General features: G+C 45.3%; 1 protein-coding gene across 1 annotated transcript in view; it reads left to right on the top strand.

Moving 5' to 3' along the window:
• The window catches only part of CUL4A (cullin 4A), a 97,969-nt gene that overhangs the window by 39,641 nt on the left and 37,676 nt on the right, over positions 1-20,652 (top strand). Inside the window, exons 11-13 of the mRNA XM_077296966.1 lie at positions 4,300-4,418; positions 4,899-5,091; positions 10,864-10,968. Of these exons, the coding sequence (XP_077153081.1) occupies positions 4,300-4,418; positions 4,899-5,091; positions 10,864-10,968 (417 nt within the window). The remainder of the gene's footprint in view (positions 1-4,299; positions 4,419-4,898; positions 5,092-10,863; positions 10,969-20,652) is intronic.

Here is a 20,652-nt window from a genome sequence, read left to right as displayed (position 1 = left end):
TAAATAGCCCAGTCCAGAGTGGACACACCTGATAACTGCTGTGAAGGACAGATAGCAGCGCTACCACTTATAACCACCGGAGGGAGCCCAAGAACAGAATTCACAACAGTGAAGCCAGTGCTGATTGGCCACAGGGATCGCATGACATAACAATGTCATGCAATCACCAGGAGAGCCAGTGCTGATTGGCCACAGGGATCGCATGACATAACAATGTCATGCAATCACCAGGAGAGCCAGTGCTGACACCGCTGGTACTGCATCGGAGGTGAGTATAGGTGCTATACCTTTATAAGGGGGAAACCTAGGGATTGAGAAGGAGTTGTCCCGAGTAGTGGACAACCCCTTTAATAAAAATAAGTGTTTGAACCATACCATAAATAAGAATATTAAAAGAATTAAATAAACATATTTGGTATCACTGTGTCCAATCTAAAAATCCAATCTACAAAAATAAAATATTAATGGCTTCTGTCACGGGGGTCCGACTCCGGTACCACACATCAACAGAGCCAGCGAAGAGTGAACAATCCCAAGACCTTTATTTAGGCAAAAGTATGAAAGGTCCATATACAATCCACCACACAAAGGATAAAATATTCCTCTCCTCATTCACAGGTTAGGGGGGTGGGTCTCAGGGGCTCATTGTTTCAACAAGCTAGGTCGACATGTCATTAGCATATTAGCAAACAACATTATTCACTGACTCTGTGGAGAGATAATAATACAGAACTGTGGGGAGAATATCAGATGGCAAATAACAACTCATCCTACAAGAGAACACCATGAAAATAAGTAAAATATAAATATACACAGAAATGATACCCACATAGCATATCACATCATCACAACCTCTCCCCCCTCATAATAAGTAAGCACGCCATTAGGTCTACACAGACCTCTGGCCTGCTAACTTTAGTCCACTTTGCTCCACTGTTTATAGTTCCTTGTACAGTGGCAGGGGTTGCAATAATCATGAGCACTTGTTAACCATAAATTCCCGGGTCCTGGCTTTATGGTCATACCAGGCTTTTTGACTGGACTGAGCCGTTCGCTGATGTTTATTAGCCAAGGTAGCTAGCTGGGTGAGACAGCCTCTGAACTCTAGAACGTAGGGAATGATGGGCATTGCGGTATCTGCGATATCTCCCTCCAATTGTTCTTTCAGAAGAAGGAGAGGCCCACGGATCTTCTGCTCCCACAAAATGACTTTGCAACTCCCCAATGTCATTGGAGACTATCTGCAGGAGGTCCTCCCATAACGCCAATCCAACACAGTTTTTCTCCAAAACCAAAATCCAAACGTACCAAAGCTCGCTGTATATATTTGCGGACACCCCCCACCAGGACAATGGGAATTCCCGGGCCCTGGTGAAATGCCTCGGGTCGAACCACACGGGGGTCAGCGATAGTCAGGAATGCCTCCGTGTCTCTAAATCCCGACACTTTGTATTCATCAATTAAGACATCCTGCAGGTGGCAATGCCGTTGCTCTGTATTTCTGATGGACAAAGGCCGGAGGCGGTATACTCCAGGAGGGGTATCTATGGTGCCGTGGTCAGTGGTCCACTCTGGTAGGGGTGGTGGTAGCTCTTCCTTAGGCGGGATGGAGTGCACAAGATGCACTGGACGAGGTGGGGCTGCGTGGGGCTCCCTCCGGATCCTTGAGGGACAGCCAGACTGCAAATGTCCAGGTTGCCCACACCCGTAACATCTCCTCTCTGTGATACCCCCAGGTCATGGTCGGAACTGCTGGGGCCCAGGATTGTGAGCTGTGATTGTCATCGGCCTGCGGCTGGGTGGAGGGGCAGATATAATCAGAGGGGAACGGGGCGCGGGAGAAGGCCATGGTTCATTGTCCAGAAGCCTCCTCCATTGCGGTCAGATAGTAAGGGCTTCATCGGCCAGGGCTGCAGCTCTATCCACGGTGCACGGCGTGCGCTCCCAGACCCATTCCCGTACCTCTGCGGGGCACTTGGCAAGAAATTGTTCTATAAGGAACGCCTGTATAACATCTTCCACAGTAAAGGCGTTTTCTGCTTCCAGCCATCTCCGACATGCCTGGGACATCTTATGTGCATACATCCTAAACGATCCCCCCGTAGTGCATGGGAGGTCTCGGAGCTTGGCCCTATATGAGTCTGGGGTGATAGCATGGTAATCCAGGATAGTCTGCTTTACAATGTTATAATCCCGATTCCGCTTGAGTCAATGGTTCGGTAAGCCTCCGCCAGGCTACCGTTTAGGAGTCCCACTAACAAACGCATCCAGCCAGAGTGGGGCACCTCCATCACAGCACACTGCTGCTCAAAGTCCTGAAGAACCCCTCCACATCTCCGGAAGCCTCATCAAATGGCTTAATCTCTGTGCGGGTTATCCATACAGGCTCCCAGATCGTTGGGTTTGCATACCACATTGCGTTACTCCCTCTTTCAAGCTCCATTGCTTCTTGTCTCCGCTGTGCCCGGCGGGCAGCCTCCTCCTTGTACTCCTGAGAGACGCCTGGGCCCAGAACCGCCATCTCTTCTTCGTACCACAGCACCCACTGGCTTTTTGGGGTGGGGTCCTCGTCTCCAGTGCTCGTCCTTCAGACATATGGGAGGAGGTAGCTGGGCTGGCACCCACCAGTAGGTCAATCAAGGCCTCTTTAGTCAATCCCTGGTAGTTTAGGCCCAGGTCTCTGGTTCTCTCCTGTAAACTGCATACTGTCCTATTTCTGTACTCACTCTTTGTGTGGTTCTCCATTAGGTTACACTCTGTTGATCCCGCTGCTTGCCACCAGTTGTCACGGGGGTCCTACTCCGGTACCACACAATCAACAGAGCCAGCGAAAAGTGAACAATCCCAAGACCTTTATTTAGGCAAAAGTACGAAAGGTCCATATACGATCCACCACACAAAAGATAAAATATTCCAGAACACGAATGCAGTTCAGTTACAGAATAAAAGTCCAACAATCCAGCACAGACTATAACAGTCCGTATTCCCTTCTTTCTCTCTCTGATATCCTCTTCACATCATGGTTCCACACAGGATCTGATCTCTGTCTCACCTCCCTGATATTTACAAGTCCCTCTCTTCATTCACATGTTAAGGGGGTGGGTCTCAGGGGCTCATTGTTTCAACAAGCTAGGTCAACTTATCATTAGCATATTAGCAAACAACATTATTCACTGATTCTGTGGAGAGATAACAATACAGAACTTTGGGGAGAATATCAGATGTCAAATAACAACTCATCCTACAAGAGAACACCATGAAAATAAGTAAAATATAAATATACACAAAAATGATACCCACATAGCATATCACACCATCACAGCTTCATACAGAAAAAGTCATAAATGAAAAAATTGAATAATCAAAATTGCCATTTTCTATTCACTGCAACTTCCTTCAAAAATGCGATAAAAAGCAATCAAAGTGTCATGTATACCCAGAAATAAAAAAGAAAGATTGGCACGCAGAAATACAAATCATCACATAACTCGATCAATGGAAAAATTAAAAAAGTTATTTTTTTTAACCAGTAGAAATATAATTATAAAAGTTTAGTATCACTGTAATCGTACTGAGCTGTATAATTATGTTGCCAGGTAGGTTTAACTGTACAACAAACCCTGGAAAAGCAAAAGCAGAAAAATAAAGGAAGAATTTCATTTTTTTCTAATTTTGCTGCACTTGGATTTTGAAATGCATGCTCGTACAGGGAAGATGGTTAGTCTCCAAGTGAGACTACCCTCGGACTCGTACACCCAAAATGAGCAGGGATTTCTATTAATTATAAATTGAACCTGTATGTTACTCTGCTCCTGCTGTCAGTAGATCTCATGACTGGTTCCAGAGGACGTGTCACAAGGTCAAAAAGGGCCAGTATTTTCCAGAATTTTATTTTTTTTGCTCCCCTTATTAGTCTGCATTAAATCCACCATACTGTTCCAGAGATTTAAGTCTTCATTCAGTGCTAATTTCTATGGCCTTTACCATGGGGGCTCACAGGCTTTTCTGGGGCTGGTCTTTTGGCTGCTCAGCATTATTACCCTATTTCCCCCATGGTAAACGCCAGTGAAATTAACACTAAATAATAAGGCCTTTATGTGTGAAATCATAAACAGAAAACTGAATGCTCAGTGGAGCAGCGAGAACCATTTAAGATCAAAAACTGCCCACTCTCTACCTGGTGACTGGTCCTCTTTCCATATTCCATCAGTGTATTCCTTCCCTTGTGTATATAGCGATGTATGAACACTGTGTGCCCTGGCTTGTCTGTAACAGCTGTGCGTGGTTTTCTACACGCAGGTCTGAAGAATATGCTGGATGAGAACAGAGTTCCAGACCTGACTCTTATGTATCAACTCTTCAGTCGGGTCAGAGGTGGTCAGTCAATCCTGCTGCAGCACTGGGGGGAGTACATTAAAGTATGAAACCAAATATTGTATCATATTTGCATCATTGTAAAGCTGAGCTTCACTTCATCTATTTATGCACCTGGGTATATTTCCATAACTGGATGGCTGTGTGCCCTGTACGGTCTGCCATCATGTAAAAGCAATGTTGGTTATAGATAGACGCCAATGCTGGACACCCATTTTCTAGAAGTCATAAACATGCAATTTACCTAGCCCATGCGTCTGTAAGGTGCAGAAAGAAATATTTTTATAAATTCAATTATAAGCCAAGCTCTCCAGGGAGGTATTGGGTTTACTCTGTGGAAACGTGTAATGAACCCTATTAGCCATATGGATGTGGGTTGTCTTTAGCAGCCTACTCTTTTCTTTATGGTGGGAAAAGGAATGCAAATCAGCTACATAAACTATACCGTATGTAATTTTATATTTGTAATATTTTATTCTTGCTGCTTATAAGACTATCATGTTATGCTCTATTTTCTTCTACAGATCTTTGGTAGCTCGATAGTTGTCAATCCAGAAAAAGATAAAGACATGGTGCAGGAGTTGCTGGATTTCAAGGATAAGGTGGATCATATCATTGATGTCTGCTTCCAGAAAAATGAGAAGTTTGTCAATGTCATGAAGGAATCTTTTGAAACGTATATCAACAAGAGAGCGAATAAGCCAGCAGAACTGATAGGTAAAATAGTTGCTGAGTACCTAATAGCCATTATAATTCAGTAAAAAAAAGATGTATATGCTAAATATCTCTAATATTCATATTGAATATGGACTAATCAATACCGTTATGTACCAATACATATTAGGCCCCTTCACACGTCTGCTTTTTATGTCCGTATGCGGTCTGGTTTTTAAGGACCACAAATACGGACATGCAGACACCGATTGTTTTCAATGGTGGTGCACAAGTCAGGTTTTTCACATGTGCAGTGTCTCGTGGGAAAATCCCGCAGACGTGTCGTTTTTTTTATGGCACCACGGACGAAATGCGTGTGCTGCATACGTGCATACTGATGACATGGATGACATCCATGTGACGCTTCCCTGAATTAAATGCTCCGGCGGCTGGGAAAGCATTACAGTTAGTGCTGTTCCCAGGCATCCGGGTGCTGAATACAGCACTCATCATCCTCATCTGGTCTTCTGCGATCAGCTAGACCAGGCGACGCTAATGAGAGTTGTAGTCAGCACCCGCTGTCTGTGAATAGCGTGCATTAAAGGGAACCGGTTACCCCCAAAATCGAAGGTGAGCTAAGCCCACCAGCATCAGGGGCTTATCTACATCATTCTGGAATGCTGTAGATAAGCCCCCGATGTATCCTGAAAGATGAGAAAGAGGTTAGATCATACTCACCCAACGGCGGTCTCAGTACGATGGGCGTCGCGGTCCGGTCCGGGACCTCCCATCTTCTTACGATGACATCCTCTTCTTGTCTTCATGCTGCGGCTCTGGCGCAGGCGTACTTTGTCTGCCCTGTTGAGGGCAGAGTAAAGTACTGCAGTGCGCAGGCGCTGGGCCTCTCTGACCTTTCCCGGCGCCTGCGCACTGCAGTACTTTGCTCTGCCCTCAACAGGGCAGACAAAGTACCCCTGCGCCGCAGCCGCAGCATGAAGACAAGAAGAGGATGTCATTGTAAGAAGATGGGAGGCCCCGGACAGGACCGCGACGCCTATTGGACCGGACCGCAGCGGGGACCGCCCCTGAGTGAGTATAATCTAACCTCTTTTTCTCATCTTTCAGGATACATCGGGCGCTTATCTACAGCATTACAGAATGCTGTAGATAAGCCCCTGATGCCGGTGGGCTTAGCTCACCTTCGATTTTGGGGGTGGCAGGTTCCCTTTAAATTTAAAAAAAGCATGGGTTCCCCCAGGTCACAGGTGGCGGTTCTCATGGTAACCTCTGTGTGAGATGGCCTGTGAAATGTGGTAACCTTACTGATTTCACCTCTCGCAGCATGAGAAAGTTCTCGCTCTGCAAGTAGTGAAGTCAGTTAGGTTACCGCAGGTCACACATGGCCTGCTCACACAGAGCAGACAGAAAAGTCCACAGGCAAAAAACTGATTGTATATCACACTGACCTATCTCTATCTATGTTCCTCATTACTATCTCTATCTTTAAACATCTTTCATGCAGAACACACTTTAATTTCTATGCTTTCATTCCATGCATTTCACACTTACAGCACACTGATACGGACAACACAAGGATATCACATACGTACACACATAGATGGACCACGGATCTCACCTGTACTGGTTTATCCAGTATCAGAATCACTAGGACATGTGAAGGAGGCCATACTGTGAATGTCTCATATACTCTCTAGAGGTGTATGACTGCAGCCCATACCAAGGGCTAACATCTGCTTTAAGAAATTATGTGTGTGAAACTACCCTGTTGAAGGAAAACATTAGTAAAGATGCGACTGTATATGTGTCCTTTTGCATACCATGCTGTTGTAAGCAGGTTGCGGGATGCAATGACAGACAGAAGGCAGAGCAAGGGTTAACAAATCTAACAGTTTTAATTTAACAGGGGGTTATCTCCTCACAGGAAGATAAATGGTTAAATGAGGGTTAAACAGTTCAATGGCAAGCTATAGGCAAAGTTAATGAGCAATAAGCAAGATAATGGCAGTTCTTTAAATCACTTATGTGTCAGAGGCTTCCCAGTTTACAACTGAAGCTTTGAAGGCAGCGGCGCCAACAATGGCTGGCACGGTGCAGTTCCAATGGGGTCCTGCAAACAACTTCTGGCGGCAGCGGTCGGTCTCCGGCACCTTCCGGTGAGCTCATAGTCCTTAAGTTGGTGCGGCCATAGCAAACAGGGTCGCAGCACTGACAGTCCAACTAGCAAGTGTCACTGGCAAGGTAGGCCGCAAATGTCTGTGCAGTACTCGGCTTTCTCTATGCGGCACGTGCGCTGTACTCACAGTCACGGAGCGCATATGTCTCTCTCTGAACAGCTGCCGTCACCTGAATGGCTGCTCTGCGCATCCACCGATACCAGCAAATCTCTCACACAGTAAGTCTCTCACACAGCTGTCCCAGATCTGTGCTCTGTGGCTGGGAGCTTTCCCCAACCAACTCTGTCTTGGAGTACTCTGACCAACACGGGTGCTGCTGCGCGTCGACACTATGTTCCAAATTATTATGCAAATTATATTTTTCTCGGATTTTCCTAAATGGTCAGTCCAAATGACAGTTAGTCTAATAAAAGTCATCACCCTTTAGAGTATACATCGAATTTTATTGAAGAAACCTCCCAATGACAACAGTATAATCTCCAAAATGAATAAAACCTCAAAATGCACTGTTCCAAATTATTAGGCACAGTAGAATTTCTAAACATTTGATATGTTTTAAAGACCGGAAAATGCTCATTTGTTGAATTTGCAGCATTAGGAGGTCACATTCACTGAACAAAAAAGCTATTTAACTCCAAAACATCCTAACAGGCCAAGTTACATGGTAACATAGTACCCTTCTTTGATATCACCTTCACAATTCTTGCATCCATTGAACTTGTCAGTTTTTGGAGAGTTTCTGCTTGTATTTCTTTGCATGAAGTCAGAATCGCCTTCCAGAGCTGCTGCTTTTATGTGAACTGCCTCCCACCCTCATAGATCTTTTGCTTGATGATACTCCAAAGGTTCTCTATAGGGTTGAGGTCAGGGGAAGATGGTGGCCACACCATGAGTTTATCTCCTTTTATGCCCATAGCAGCCAGTGACTCAGAGGTATTCTTTGCAACATGAGATGGTGCATTGTCATGCATGAAGATGATTTTGCTCCTCAAGGCACGTTTCTGCTTTTTATACCATGGAAGAAAGTTGTCAGTCAGAAACTCTATATACTTTGCAGAGATCATTTTCACATCTTTGGGAACTTTAAAGGGCCCTACCAGCTGTTTCCCCATGATTCCAGCCCAAAACATGACTCCTCCACATCCTTGCTGACGTTGCAGCCTTGTTGGGACATGGTGGCCATCCACCAATCATCCACTACTCCATCCATCTGGACCATCCAGGGTTGCTCGACACTCATCAGTAAACAAGACTGTTTGAAAATTAGTCTTCATGTATGTCTGGGCCCACTACAACCGTTTCTGCTTGTGAACACTGTTTAGGGGTGGCAGAATAGTAGGTTTATGAACCAAAGCAAGCCATTGAAGGATCCTACACCTTGAGGTTCGAGGGACTCCAGAGGCACCAGCAGCTTCAAATATCTGTTTTGTTGTTTGTAATGGCTTTTTAGCAGCTGCTCTCTTTATCCGATGAACTTGCCTGGCAGAAACCTTCCTCATCATGCCTTTATCAGCACGAACACGACTGTGCTCAGATTCAGCCACAAATCTCTTAACAGTAAGATGATCACGCTTAAATTTTCAAGAAATATCTAATGTTTTCATCCCTTGACCAAGGCATTGCACTATTTGATGCTTTTCAGCAGCAGAGAGATCCTCTTTCTTTCCCATGTTACTTGAAAACTGTGGCCTGCTTAATAATGTGGAACATCATTTTTTAGTAGTTTTCCTTTAATTAGAATCACCTGGAAAGCTAATTATCACATGTTTTTAAGATTGATTTCAAGATTGATCCATTGAGCCCTGAGACACAATGCCATCCATGAGTTTATTTGAAAAACAAAACAATTAAATCGTTTTGACACTTAAATCCAATTTGCATAATAACTTGGAACACAGTGCATCAGTCTTGGGGAGCACACCACAGGATCCTGCACCCGGCCCCCGCTCCTCCACACGAGCACCGCACTCTGCACAGCCGGGCACACGGCGCTCCGCACACACACTCTCACTGGAGCGCCCGCTGAAGTTCTGCTGGAGCACGGCTCCGCGCTGCCTCTCTCGCTGCAGAGCATGCCGCACACCTGCCTCCGCTCTCACTGCTCACTTACTGTTTCTTCGCTCGCTTTCTCCTCACTGCTTGGCTTAGCCACACCCCCTCTTCCTGGGTCATGGGGCCTGTCCTGTCCCCTATTCTTTCCCCCAGGCAACATGGGAGGCATCCTCAGCTGTTCCGGACTCAGCATGACGCAGGCACCTGCACCCTGGTCTTCCTCCTTACACTGTTTCCATTGTGAAATACTTTTTTTTTTTTTTAAATGTAGTCCAGGATTTTCTGGTGAAAGCATGATACTATATGCAGCCATAATCTACTTATATAATTGCCTTGTAATGTTTTAATTTCCTGTTCTGTCCAGATGTCACCGTATCCCAGAATTCCAAGCGGAGGACGTTCACCTACTGCCATATTGGGACACCCAAGTGATGGGTGTCTCAATATGGAAACTGCTGCTGGTACCAACCTATTGCGCGGTACCTCCAGCGGAACTCCGTCGCACCACACACACACACACTCTCTATACGCCGTATACACCACACATACACACACACACTCTCTCACTCTCACATTCACACAGTCACGCAGCCTCTTGCGCGGTACCACCAGCAGAACACCATCGTGAACACGCCGCCGCCGGGATTAGCCAAATGATTCACTGACTGCCGCCATCTTTGTACAGGAGGAGCGCATGCGCAGTTTTAATGTGACCGCCACTATCTATCTCCACAAAGATGGCGGCGGTCTGATTTACTACGCCTGCGTGAATTACGCTCAGGTGCAGTGAATCATTTCTGCTGATCCCGGGGGCAGATGCATGACGTGTCTACAGGCAGAGGAAGCCGGTCACATTAAAGGGGTTTTCCCACGAACGAAGGTTCATTTTAAAAATTGACTGTGTCTCACCATGTATGGAGTATACCACATCTTCTGGGCAGGGGAGGAAGCAAAAGGTAATACTGACATTACAGCAGGGGATCACAGTGGATTCATTTTGTGAGGTAAAATATTTCACTGACTGTTTTTAAAAAATATTTTACCTCACAAAATGTATCCTCTGTGATCTCCTGCTGTAATGTCAGTATTGTCTTTTTGCTTCCTCCCCTGTCCAGGAGCTGTGGTATGTTCTGTACACGGTCAGACACAGACAGTTTTTAAAATGAACTTTTGTTTGAGGGAAAACCCCTTTAAAAAGCAAATATCAACGCCAACATGGCTCCTCCTAAAAAGTATGACAATGAAAGGAAAGCAGCAAAGGCACCACATCAAAGACAACAAAGGGCCAATTAGAATCTTGAAGAGCAACAGCATCACTGGGACAAAAACAATACATATAAGCGTAGGCGTCAAGCACATGAGTCCCCTGATGCAAAAGTCATTAGATTATCACAGGATGCCATTAGGCAACAACAGCACCGCATGCCTGCCCCCATCGTGACATTACCGCCCTCTTGATGCGATAGCATCGGGCCTCCATCTAGTGTGACTATAAATGAATAACATATGAACTTCCTGCACCATATTTACTAGGCTTCATATTTACAACAATCTGCACATTCTTATTTCTGTTTCATTTTTATTACAGCTAAATATGTTGATTCTAAGTTGCGCTCTGGGAACAAAGAAGCTACAGACGAAGAACTTGAGCGGTGCCTTGATAAAATTATGATCATTTTTAGATTCATTCACGGTATGTTGGTGACTTCATGCAATAAGCACTAGGCTAGTTTTTACTGACAATCTCAATCATGTAGATTCATTCTCTGATTCTCTGCTAAAGTAGTTTTTCACTAATATTTAACTTCCTTTCATATGTCCTAACTCTGCATAAGAATGGATTTTCTAATATACACTGCTCAAAAAAATAAAGGGAACACTAAAATACCGCATCCTAGATATCTCTGAATGACATATTCCAGTTGCAAATTATTATTCATTGCATAGTGGAATGTGTTCAGAACAATAAAACATAACAGTTGTCAATGTAAATCAAAATGAATATCCCATGGAGGTCTGGATTTGGAATATACTCAAAATCAGTGGAAAATCAAATTACATGCTGATCCAACTTCAGTGGAAATGCCTCATGACAAGGAAAAGATGCTCAGTATTGTGTGTGGCCTCCACATGCCTGTATGACCTCCCTACTGTACAACTGGGCATGCTCCTGATGAGGCGGCGGATGATCTCCTAAGGGATCTCCTCCCAGACCTGGACTAAAGCATCTGCCAACTCCTGGACAGTCTGTGGTGCAACGTAACATTAGTGGATGGAGCGAGACATGATGTCTCAGATGTGTTCAATTGGATTCAGTTCTGGGGAACGGGCAGGCCAGTTCATAGCTTCAATGTCTTCATCTTGCAGGAACTGCTGACACACTCCAGCCACATGAGGTCTGGTATTGTTCTGCATTAGGAGGAACTCAGGGCCAACCGCACCAGCATATGATCTCACAAGGGGTATGAGGATCTCATCTCAGTACCTAATGGCAGTCAGGCTGCCTCTGGAGGGCTGTTCGGCCATCCAAAGAAATGCCACCCTGCACCATTACTGACCCACTGCTAAACCGGTCATGCTGAAGGATGTTGCAGGCAGCACATCGCTCTCCACGGCGTCTCCAGACTCTGTCACGTCTGTCACATGTGCTCAGTGTGAACCTGCTTTCATCTGTGAAGAGCACAGGGCGCCAGTGGCGAATTTAACAATCCTGGTGTTCTGTGGCAAATGCCAAGCATCCTGCATGGTGTTGGGCTGTGAGCACAACTCCCATCTGTGGACGTCGGGCCCTCAGACCATCCTCATTGAGTTGGTTTCTAAACGTTTGTGCAGACACATGCACATTTGTGGCCTGCTGGGGGTCATTTTGCAGGGCTCTGGCAGTGCGCCTCCTGTTCCTCCTTGCACAAAGGCGCAGGTAGCGGTCCTGCTGCTGGGTTGTTGCCCTACTACGGCCCCCTCCACGTCTCCTAGTGTACTGGCCTGTCTCCTGGTGGCACCTCCAGCCTCTGGACACCACGCTGAGGCACAGCAAACCTTCTTGCCACAGCTCTCGTTGATGTGCCATCCTGGATGAGCTGCACTACCTGAGCCAATTGCGTGGGTTGTAGAGTCCGCCTCATGCTACCACGAGTGTGAAAGCACAACCAACATTCAAAAGTGACCAAAACATCAGCCAGAAAGCATTGGTACTGAGATGTGGTCTGTGGTCCCCACCTGCAGAACCACTCCTTTTTTGAGTGTGTCTTGATAATTGCCAATAATTTCTATCTGTTGTCTATTCCATTTGCACAACAGCATGTGAAATTGATTGCCAATCAGTGTTGCTTCCTAAGTGGACAGTTTGATTTCACAGAAGTTTTATTTACTTGGAGTTAGATTCTGTCATTTAAGTGTTCCCTTTATTTTTTTAAGCAGTGTACTTTCATTGCACATTCTGCTTCTATGAGTAAATCTTTTTGTGTTTCATGTAATCTTTTGTTGACATGCCGATACTTCTTCCTGTCTGTTATGTTTTATTGCCCTCAAATCCGTGCACAGGATCCAGACAGAGTGAGAAGTGCACGCCACTCTACTCCTAATAGAAGTGAAGCTCCCTTAAAATGATTGACCGGGTGTCTGAGCAACCAAGCTTAGCTGACAGACACCTCTGTTCTCTGCACTAATCCTGCCAATTTTTTGGAGCGCCATCCCCTTCTTTTGGCAAGCAACTATAAAGCACATTTCGGCATTTGTCAATTGAAGGGGCTGTCACGTTCAAAGCACGAGCACGGTAGGTGCAGAGAACCATTACATCTGTCATCTGAGCTTACCGGTTCCTAGTGGAGACTGACCATGCTGATGCTTCGGAGTGCAGGATGCAGATGTAGGTAAAATAGGCCCCGGTGAATTGGGTCTGCCATGAGAAAAATCAAACAAGCTTCTTGTCAGTGTTAGACTGATGGTCTAATAACCTGGAATGCATAAATATTGCAGGGCATTACACACACTAGGTATCAGAAAAATGAAAGTTCATGTTCCCTAAAGGAGAAGTGTTAAAAAAAAAAAAAAAAGAAAGAAATTCTAATAAAAAATAATAGAACAAAAACAACTTGAAAAAATGTTCCACCAACAAATACGCAATTTTATGTAAAACCAAAAAAACACAATTGCTATCATCACATTCGAACGACAGTCTATAATGCTGTTACATTATTATTATTATTATTATTAATCCCTACAGTAAACACCATAACTAAACTGCAAAAAGTGGGGGGAAAAAACCCAAAAGCCGTTGTATGTAAGTAAAATTGTTGAAAAATCTAAAAATCTTCAGGATTGTCAGTGAAAAAAATGTTCACTGTGAGGCAGAAGCAGAGTCCCCGCTCTGCACATTGATTTCCTGGTGGTGGTTTTCTGGAAAATGAATTGTGATTTGGGGGGTTTTGTGTGAAATTATGTCCTTTTGCCTTTTTTTTCCTCTGTTTTTCTGTGTTGTTCCAATACACACAGAGGAAATAAACATGTGTAAAACAAAACAAAATCGGTGAAGTGTCGGGGTCGTAAACGACAATATAAATCCTCATTCACCAGTCATTCCAAATTAAACTATAAGCATGTGGTACCGGGTAAGAATGAGTCAGACAGGTAGCTGGTTCAATCTCAGTGCATGCTCGTGAATCCACACACATGTGTGTAACGGTCACAGCAACTGGCTTTATTCTAAAAATACACAATACTATATTGAGTGTTAGGGGAAGGCGTGCATTAGGCGGGGTTTAAGCTAGCATTCAGTCTTTCTGATTTGTTCTGACGTCTTCTGGTGGATTCCTCCTTTTCTTCACATTCCTTAAGTTTCGTTTCTGAGGAAATGGCTTAACCCTTCGGTCACTAACCTGAAACGAAACTGAACACTGGCGGCCATCTTTAAATACAATTACATTTGCATTAGCAGGGGAAAACTTATTGTTTCACAGTATATGATATATAAAAGTACAAAGGTATATAAGATATATATATTTTCACCTTGACAATCCCCCCTAAACACTAAGTTTTTCCCTTAAAGAAGGATCCTTCGAGACTGTCCATGTGATGGGAAAGGGGAGGTGGATTTCTTCATCCAGACACCTCAGAAACTCACCCCTAGCGAGAGGCCTTCAGGCAGCTGAACTTCACTAACCTCACATGGAGTTCTCCCACTGTCCCTAAACTAAATCTCTTAGCATCATCTGAGAATGGGGGTTTCTGTCTACTCTCTTGAGGGGGACATACTTAGGGATCTCCCCTGGATCAGTACCATCGTACTCTGGTGGGTCTACTTCTTGATTGAGGAAGGTGCCAGTCGAGATTGCTTTCACTAACTACCTAGGCCTGCCCAGGTGTACTTATACATCTATCATATTGTCATTATTTGTTTGTAAAATGAGAAAGGTTGGTTCTCAGGGTCAGCCAATTGTTTTTGCATAGCTAGCTAGTCAGAGGGCCTCCAGGGATAATATTCCTGTATCTGTCTTACCCTACCTGATGTGGTTGGTTCTCTGGTGGTGGGGGCGACATGACATGCTGGTCTACAGCTCCTTCCCAAAAGGATTACTGTCAGCCTACTCCCAAAAGTTAATGTCCCCACTATCCACCAACCACAATCCTGTGTCAGCTTCTTATATCACTGCATGTGATCTTGTCTGGACAGGATTCAGTATAATTCTCTTAGGTCGGGTTGCAGCACGGGTCATACAAGTGTTAGGGCCCAAATCCTCAACTATACCCTGGAAGGCATCACAGCTATAATTGACAAATCTTTGTTCACTGTAATATATATATATTTGATCCATTCAACATTTTTATTAATCTGCACCTGTGGGATTATAGAAGCAATGCCGGCATAAATCTGGTTCTGGGCTTTAAACTGGTCAGGCACCCCCCTTGGCACTCCAATGGCATCAATATATATACTAGTGGATCTTCTTCATAACTCATGTGGAGCTGATCGAGACTTCTCCTCTTTCTGGTAGGTTCATCAGCTATCTTTGGTGTACATATATTGTGTATGTTTAATTAGCAAATCAGTATCTAGAGAACTGTTCTCTTTGCAGAAACTTGTCTTGAAGATCCCTACTGGTATACCTGTGGTGTCGTGGGAATTATAGCAGGTGTAATTGTCAGCTAATACGGTTACTTTCTCCTGGAACCTTTAGTTTGGGTTTCTCATGAATTAGTAGGACATAATCTGGGCAATCAGTGGACTTCAAACCTTTCAACAAATTCATGACACAGGCAGTGGTGTTGTCATCAGGGAAAAGCAATGCATGTGTGTATAGGTGTGTATTCCCAGCAGCACAAGCAATACATCCTACAGAGATATTCTGGACTCTTACATTGTATCTCACCCATTCTAACCATAGGTTTTTCTTTGGGGCTGTTTGTGTTTCTATGGAGAAAACCTCTTGCCAACTGAGACCTGGAATGGGTATCACTTCATTAACTACATTTTGCAAACGCTCACCTGGGCCTGTTTTAGCTGTACTGGTAACAGGGGTCATGGTTGGTCTGAAGCTAATATCCCGGAGCTGTATATGGCCTAAATTCCCATGGTATCCACTACTAAATACATAATTATAATGCCTTCCCAGTACAAATGTCTGCAGGTCAGCAGATTGGGGGCTTTCAAGATTTAGGAGGAGGGGGTGACAGCTTCTACCCCATTTACAGCCCCTAAGTGGTTGCAGAAGGGCTGTTAGATGCATTCTCTCACAAAGACTGCTACCCGTCCCATCCTTGGGAACATGGCTTCACTAGATTTATATCCCCAATCATCTCCCGTATTCCAGGCAGCATCTGTCTAATAATAACAGTTATTGTTGTCATTTCTGGTAACATATATATAAAACTGGATGATTCCCTCTACCACCCGTTCAGTCTCGGGGCACTTGACTACATCACAGAAATCAAATCGCCAGATATTCGCTGGGGCTGTCAGGTTTATCCAGAGAATAGTGGGACCTTAGTATTTTCATTTACATTAGGGGCCGAGAAGGTAGGGGCGAGGATGGCCCTCAGTTCCAGGATCAAAAACAACAGCAACATTTCCCTTCAGTCACTACTGTGACTAAACACAGGTTCGGTCTCTTTTACAGTGTGAGGCGTGGATCCAGGTGCTCTTTCCTTCAAGTTTTACTACGGTGGGGGTGTCCAGGATCACCGTGTGAAGTCCTTCAAATCTCGTCTGGAGACAATCTCTGCACACAAACTTTTTCACATACACCAGGTCTCCTGGCACAAAGGGATGGTGTCCAGGAACCTTGTCTGGGTCTGGAAGAGAACTGAAGACAGTTAAATGCACTTTGGCAAGGTGTCCATGTTAGGCTACGTTCACATTTGCGGCCAGCGCCGCAGCGTCGGGCGCCGCAGCGGCGCCGCATGCGTCATGCGCCCCTATATTTAACATGGGGGCGCATGGACATGCGGCGCACTTGCGTTTTGCGCCGCATGCGTCGCTGCGGCGCCCGCGTCGGGGCGCAGAGGACGCAGCAAGTTGCATTTTTGCTGCGTCCAAATTCAATGAAAAAAACGACGCATGCGGCGCAAAACGCAGCGTTGTGCATGCGTTTTGCTGCATTTTTGTTTGCGTTGTGCGCTGCGGCGCCGACGCTGCGGCGCACAACGCAAATGTGAACGTAGCCTAAGGCCTGCACATAGCTAGTCAAGTCCTGGTACTTGAGCTGCAACTGTTGTGGAAAGAAACATTCAAGATTGGGGCTCCTGCCAAACAGAATCTCATACGGTGACAGTCCTATCTTCCTGTTTGGGGTATATCCTACTGAAAACAAAGCTAGAGGGAGACATTCTGTCCATGGTTTACCAGTCTCTGTCATTGCCTTCTGGATTTTAAGCTTAAAAATTCCATTTAGTCTCTCCACTTTTCCACTGTTCTGCGGATGGAGTATGCAATGCTTGACTTACCCCCAGTGCTGCCATTACCTCTGACATGATCTCTCCAGTAAAATGGGAACCCTGATCGCTTTCAATGACTTCAGGAACTCCATACCTGCATATGATCTCAGCCATCAGTTTCTTCACCGTTGTCTTAGCCGTAGCTTTGGCAACTGGGTAGGCTTCTGGCCAACCTGAAAATAAATCAATGCAGACCAACACATACTCATACGTCCCTACCCTGAGTAACTGAATTTAATCAATCTGCAGTCTCTGGAATTGGTTAAAGGGCCGGGGAGTGTGTTTGGATGGGGTTTTCACTGTCCTACCCTGATTATGTGTGGCACATATCATGCAGCTCTGTACCTGCCTTTCTGCGCAGGTGGAAAACCCGGGGGCAATCCATTGTCTCTGTAGGGTGTCACACATGGCCGTCTTCGAGTGGTGCACATTCCCGTGCAGAACCTGTGCTATCATTGGGTACAGTACCTGTGGTAGGCAGACCTTTTCACCCCTCCCCCATAGTCCGGTAACGGTATCAGAGCAAGCCCCTATCTTTTGCCACCTATTTTTCTCCTCCTTACTTGCCTGTTCTTGTAACCGGGCTAAGATGTCTTTCAACACAAGTGGAGATGGTGGGGTGTCTAGGTGATGTACTCTAGAAGCCACAGGAGTGCTTGCTGCTTTCTTGGCAGCCTGGTCTGCCAGTGCGTTACCCTTTTGTCCGTCCATCAGTGCCTTTGGTATGTGCCTTTACCTTTATGATGCCTGCTTGGGTGGGAAACTGTAATGCATTCATAAGTTGCTGGACTGCCTCAGCATGTTTAATGGGGTGGCCATTTGCTGTCAGGAAAGCCCTGGCTCTCCAGATAGGCCCATAATCGTGTGCAATGCCAAAAGCATACCTGGAATCAGTGTAGATATTTACAGTCTTACCTTCTACTAGTTTGCTCTGCTTCTTGTGCAGACATATAAGCTGGCATTGACTCTGCCTTGATTACCTCATGTTCTGAGACCACAGCATATCTGGTACAGAAGCGTCCTTGGTCATCTTGGTGACGGGATCCATCTACAAAAAGCTCAAAATCAGCATTAGAATAGGCACACTAGAGACCAGCCGTTTCCTGAGACATCAATTCTAGACAATCATGTGGTTTGGAAACCTAATCTTGTTCCTCTGGATCCATTCTAGAAAGAAAAAGAGTGTCCTTTTTCATGTCACCTTCATGTCACCTACTCCTCCCCCCTTTGGATCCATAGGAACTAGGAGAAGAGTAGCGGGGTTCAGGACAGCGCACCTTTTCAAAGTCACATTAGTAGGCATGAGAATAGCACACTGAAATCGCAGCTGTCTAGCCATGGACATGTGGCTAGGTTGTACTTGATTAAGGATACTATATACATCGTGTGGGGTGTGGACCATCAGTGGATAATCCAAAACAATCTCTGAAGATTTGTGTAGCAACAGCTGGACAGACAACACAGCCCAAACACATAAGGGACTTCCCTCTTGCCACCGTATCCAAGCAGCCACTATAATAAGCAACAGGTCTCTGTTTGTCTCCATGAAGCTGAGTCAGCACACCTGTAGCATGTCCTGCAGGTGAGCTCTGTCTGCAATACTGTACGGCAGTGCTCGGGTGTCTTGCAATCATATACGGGGCCTGCAATGTGTAACACTATATCACAGGGCAAATTCCCTCTTTGAGTGGACATAGCGTCTCCTGGATGCAAGGGGCCATAAGCGGCAAGGTAGGCCTGACACTCTTGGGCTATGGCTGGGCTTCCTTTTTCTAGCTATCTGTTGGGCCAAACAACCTCTATGTGACAGGGTAGAGTTAGCTGGGTTCACTATGGCTCCTGCCTGGTGGGTAATTATGTCCCCATACCCTACTGAGAAAAGAACCTGGGATTCCTGAGGTGTGATATAGTAGCGTGAATGACAGGGAAACCAAACTTCAGATTCCTAGAAAGTCTGGCCTTGTAAGTGTGAAGGTTTCACGGGAAGAGGAGATGTAGAGGCCTTTCCGGGCTGGGAGGTCTGGCATTTACACCGATTAAAACAAGCTCTTGGTCTGAAAATTGACATGGGGCTGGGGAGGGAGTTAGATTCCTATACAGGGTTAAAGGCGTATTGGAGTGTGAAGCTGGACTTGCATGTACGATAGGAGGGGGCAAAAACTGGAATCTGTTACATGGAGATAAGGAACACTGATCTCGCAGCTGCAGCGATGGGGGCCAGTGAGCGAGCAAGAATTATTACAGCTAGTGACTTAATCCTTATCTTTCCTGCTGGGCTAAATTCTTTTGAAAAAAAAAAACTCTTTACTATTTTCAATATATCATCCGGAGTGGAAATCTCAATATCGGGTCTACTACAAAAAGGTATGAATGGGCTTTTTATTACAATGGGAATCCCAGATCTTTAAATACTACCATAAGACGCCCATAGAACTTCTCGGCAGTCCAGGATATATTGGTGCCTTTTACCAATCTTTCAATTACTTACAAGTTTTCATCTAAGACTAGGCAGGTCTATTTCACTTTCAATTTCATACAGTACTTATTGCTTTAAACATAAATCTCTCAGTGTGTACTAAACCAAGGACAGAGAAAACTTTGGAATGCAATACATTGCCCCCCTTTCTGTAGCCCACAGCACCGAGGGGAAAAATTGCAAGCAGGTCGCGCAGGGGCTCACTCAGCCCCTCCCATCTAGTAACACGGTGATAAGAAAAATCACTGCATTCCACAGCGCACAAGGGAGAATACAAAAGCCCAGATGTATGCCCCCCTTACTCCAGCACGTAGCGCAGATAAGGAGAAAAGAGAAGAACTGACAAATCTCGCAGCGGTCTGCTCCGCCCCTCCCATCTAGTACACAGCACTGATACAAAGCTCCGTATCCTCTACAAAGTCACAAATTACAGCAGTTTTCAGACTTAATTTCTACAAAACTTTCCTATAATCCTCCGTGGTCTGGGCGGAGCCCCAAGGACGGTCCGTACACACACACGCGGCAGGTCTCCACCCAGGTTGGATTCTGCACAACACAAACAGGACACACCTACACTTCTGGAGATCTCTTTCCGCCGCCATTTCAGGGCGCTGGCTGAGACTGCATTTTCATCATCAGTGGCACGGCGGCCATTTTACAATCTGTAAGATCACAGTTCAAAGGCATTTTATAACCAAATACGGGTTCTGTATTCTCTGATCCTTCCTCTCCATCAACCTATTTTTCATCCTTTGTTCTTTAAGCCTCGCGCAACTCGCAGATAAGCTTCTTGACTGTCTCTTGCCCTCCCGTGACTATTGTCTTGACTTCCACGGCATCCTCATCTAACTTGTGGGGCACAGACTTCTTTTGCTTTAAGATACGCAGCATGACTCACAGAATACTACGCCCTGCTATAGCTCAGGATCGCTGGCAGCGATTTCAACACTGGTATTCTACAATACGAAATCT

The sequence above is a fragment of the Ranitomeya variabilis genome, chromosome 3 (assembly GCF_051348905.1).
Source record: "Ranitomeya variabilis isolate aRanVar5 chromosome 3, aRanVar5.hap1, whole genome shotgun sequence".
Lineage (NCBI taxonomy): Eukaryota > Metazoa > Chordata > Amphibia > Anura > Dendrobatidae > Ranitomeya > Ranitomeya variabilis.
Note: the sequence above shows the minus strand (reverse complement) of the source record. Positions and strands in the feature narration are given on the sequence as shown.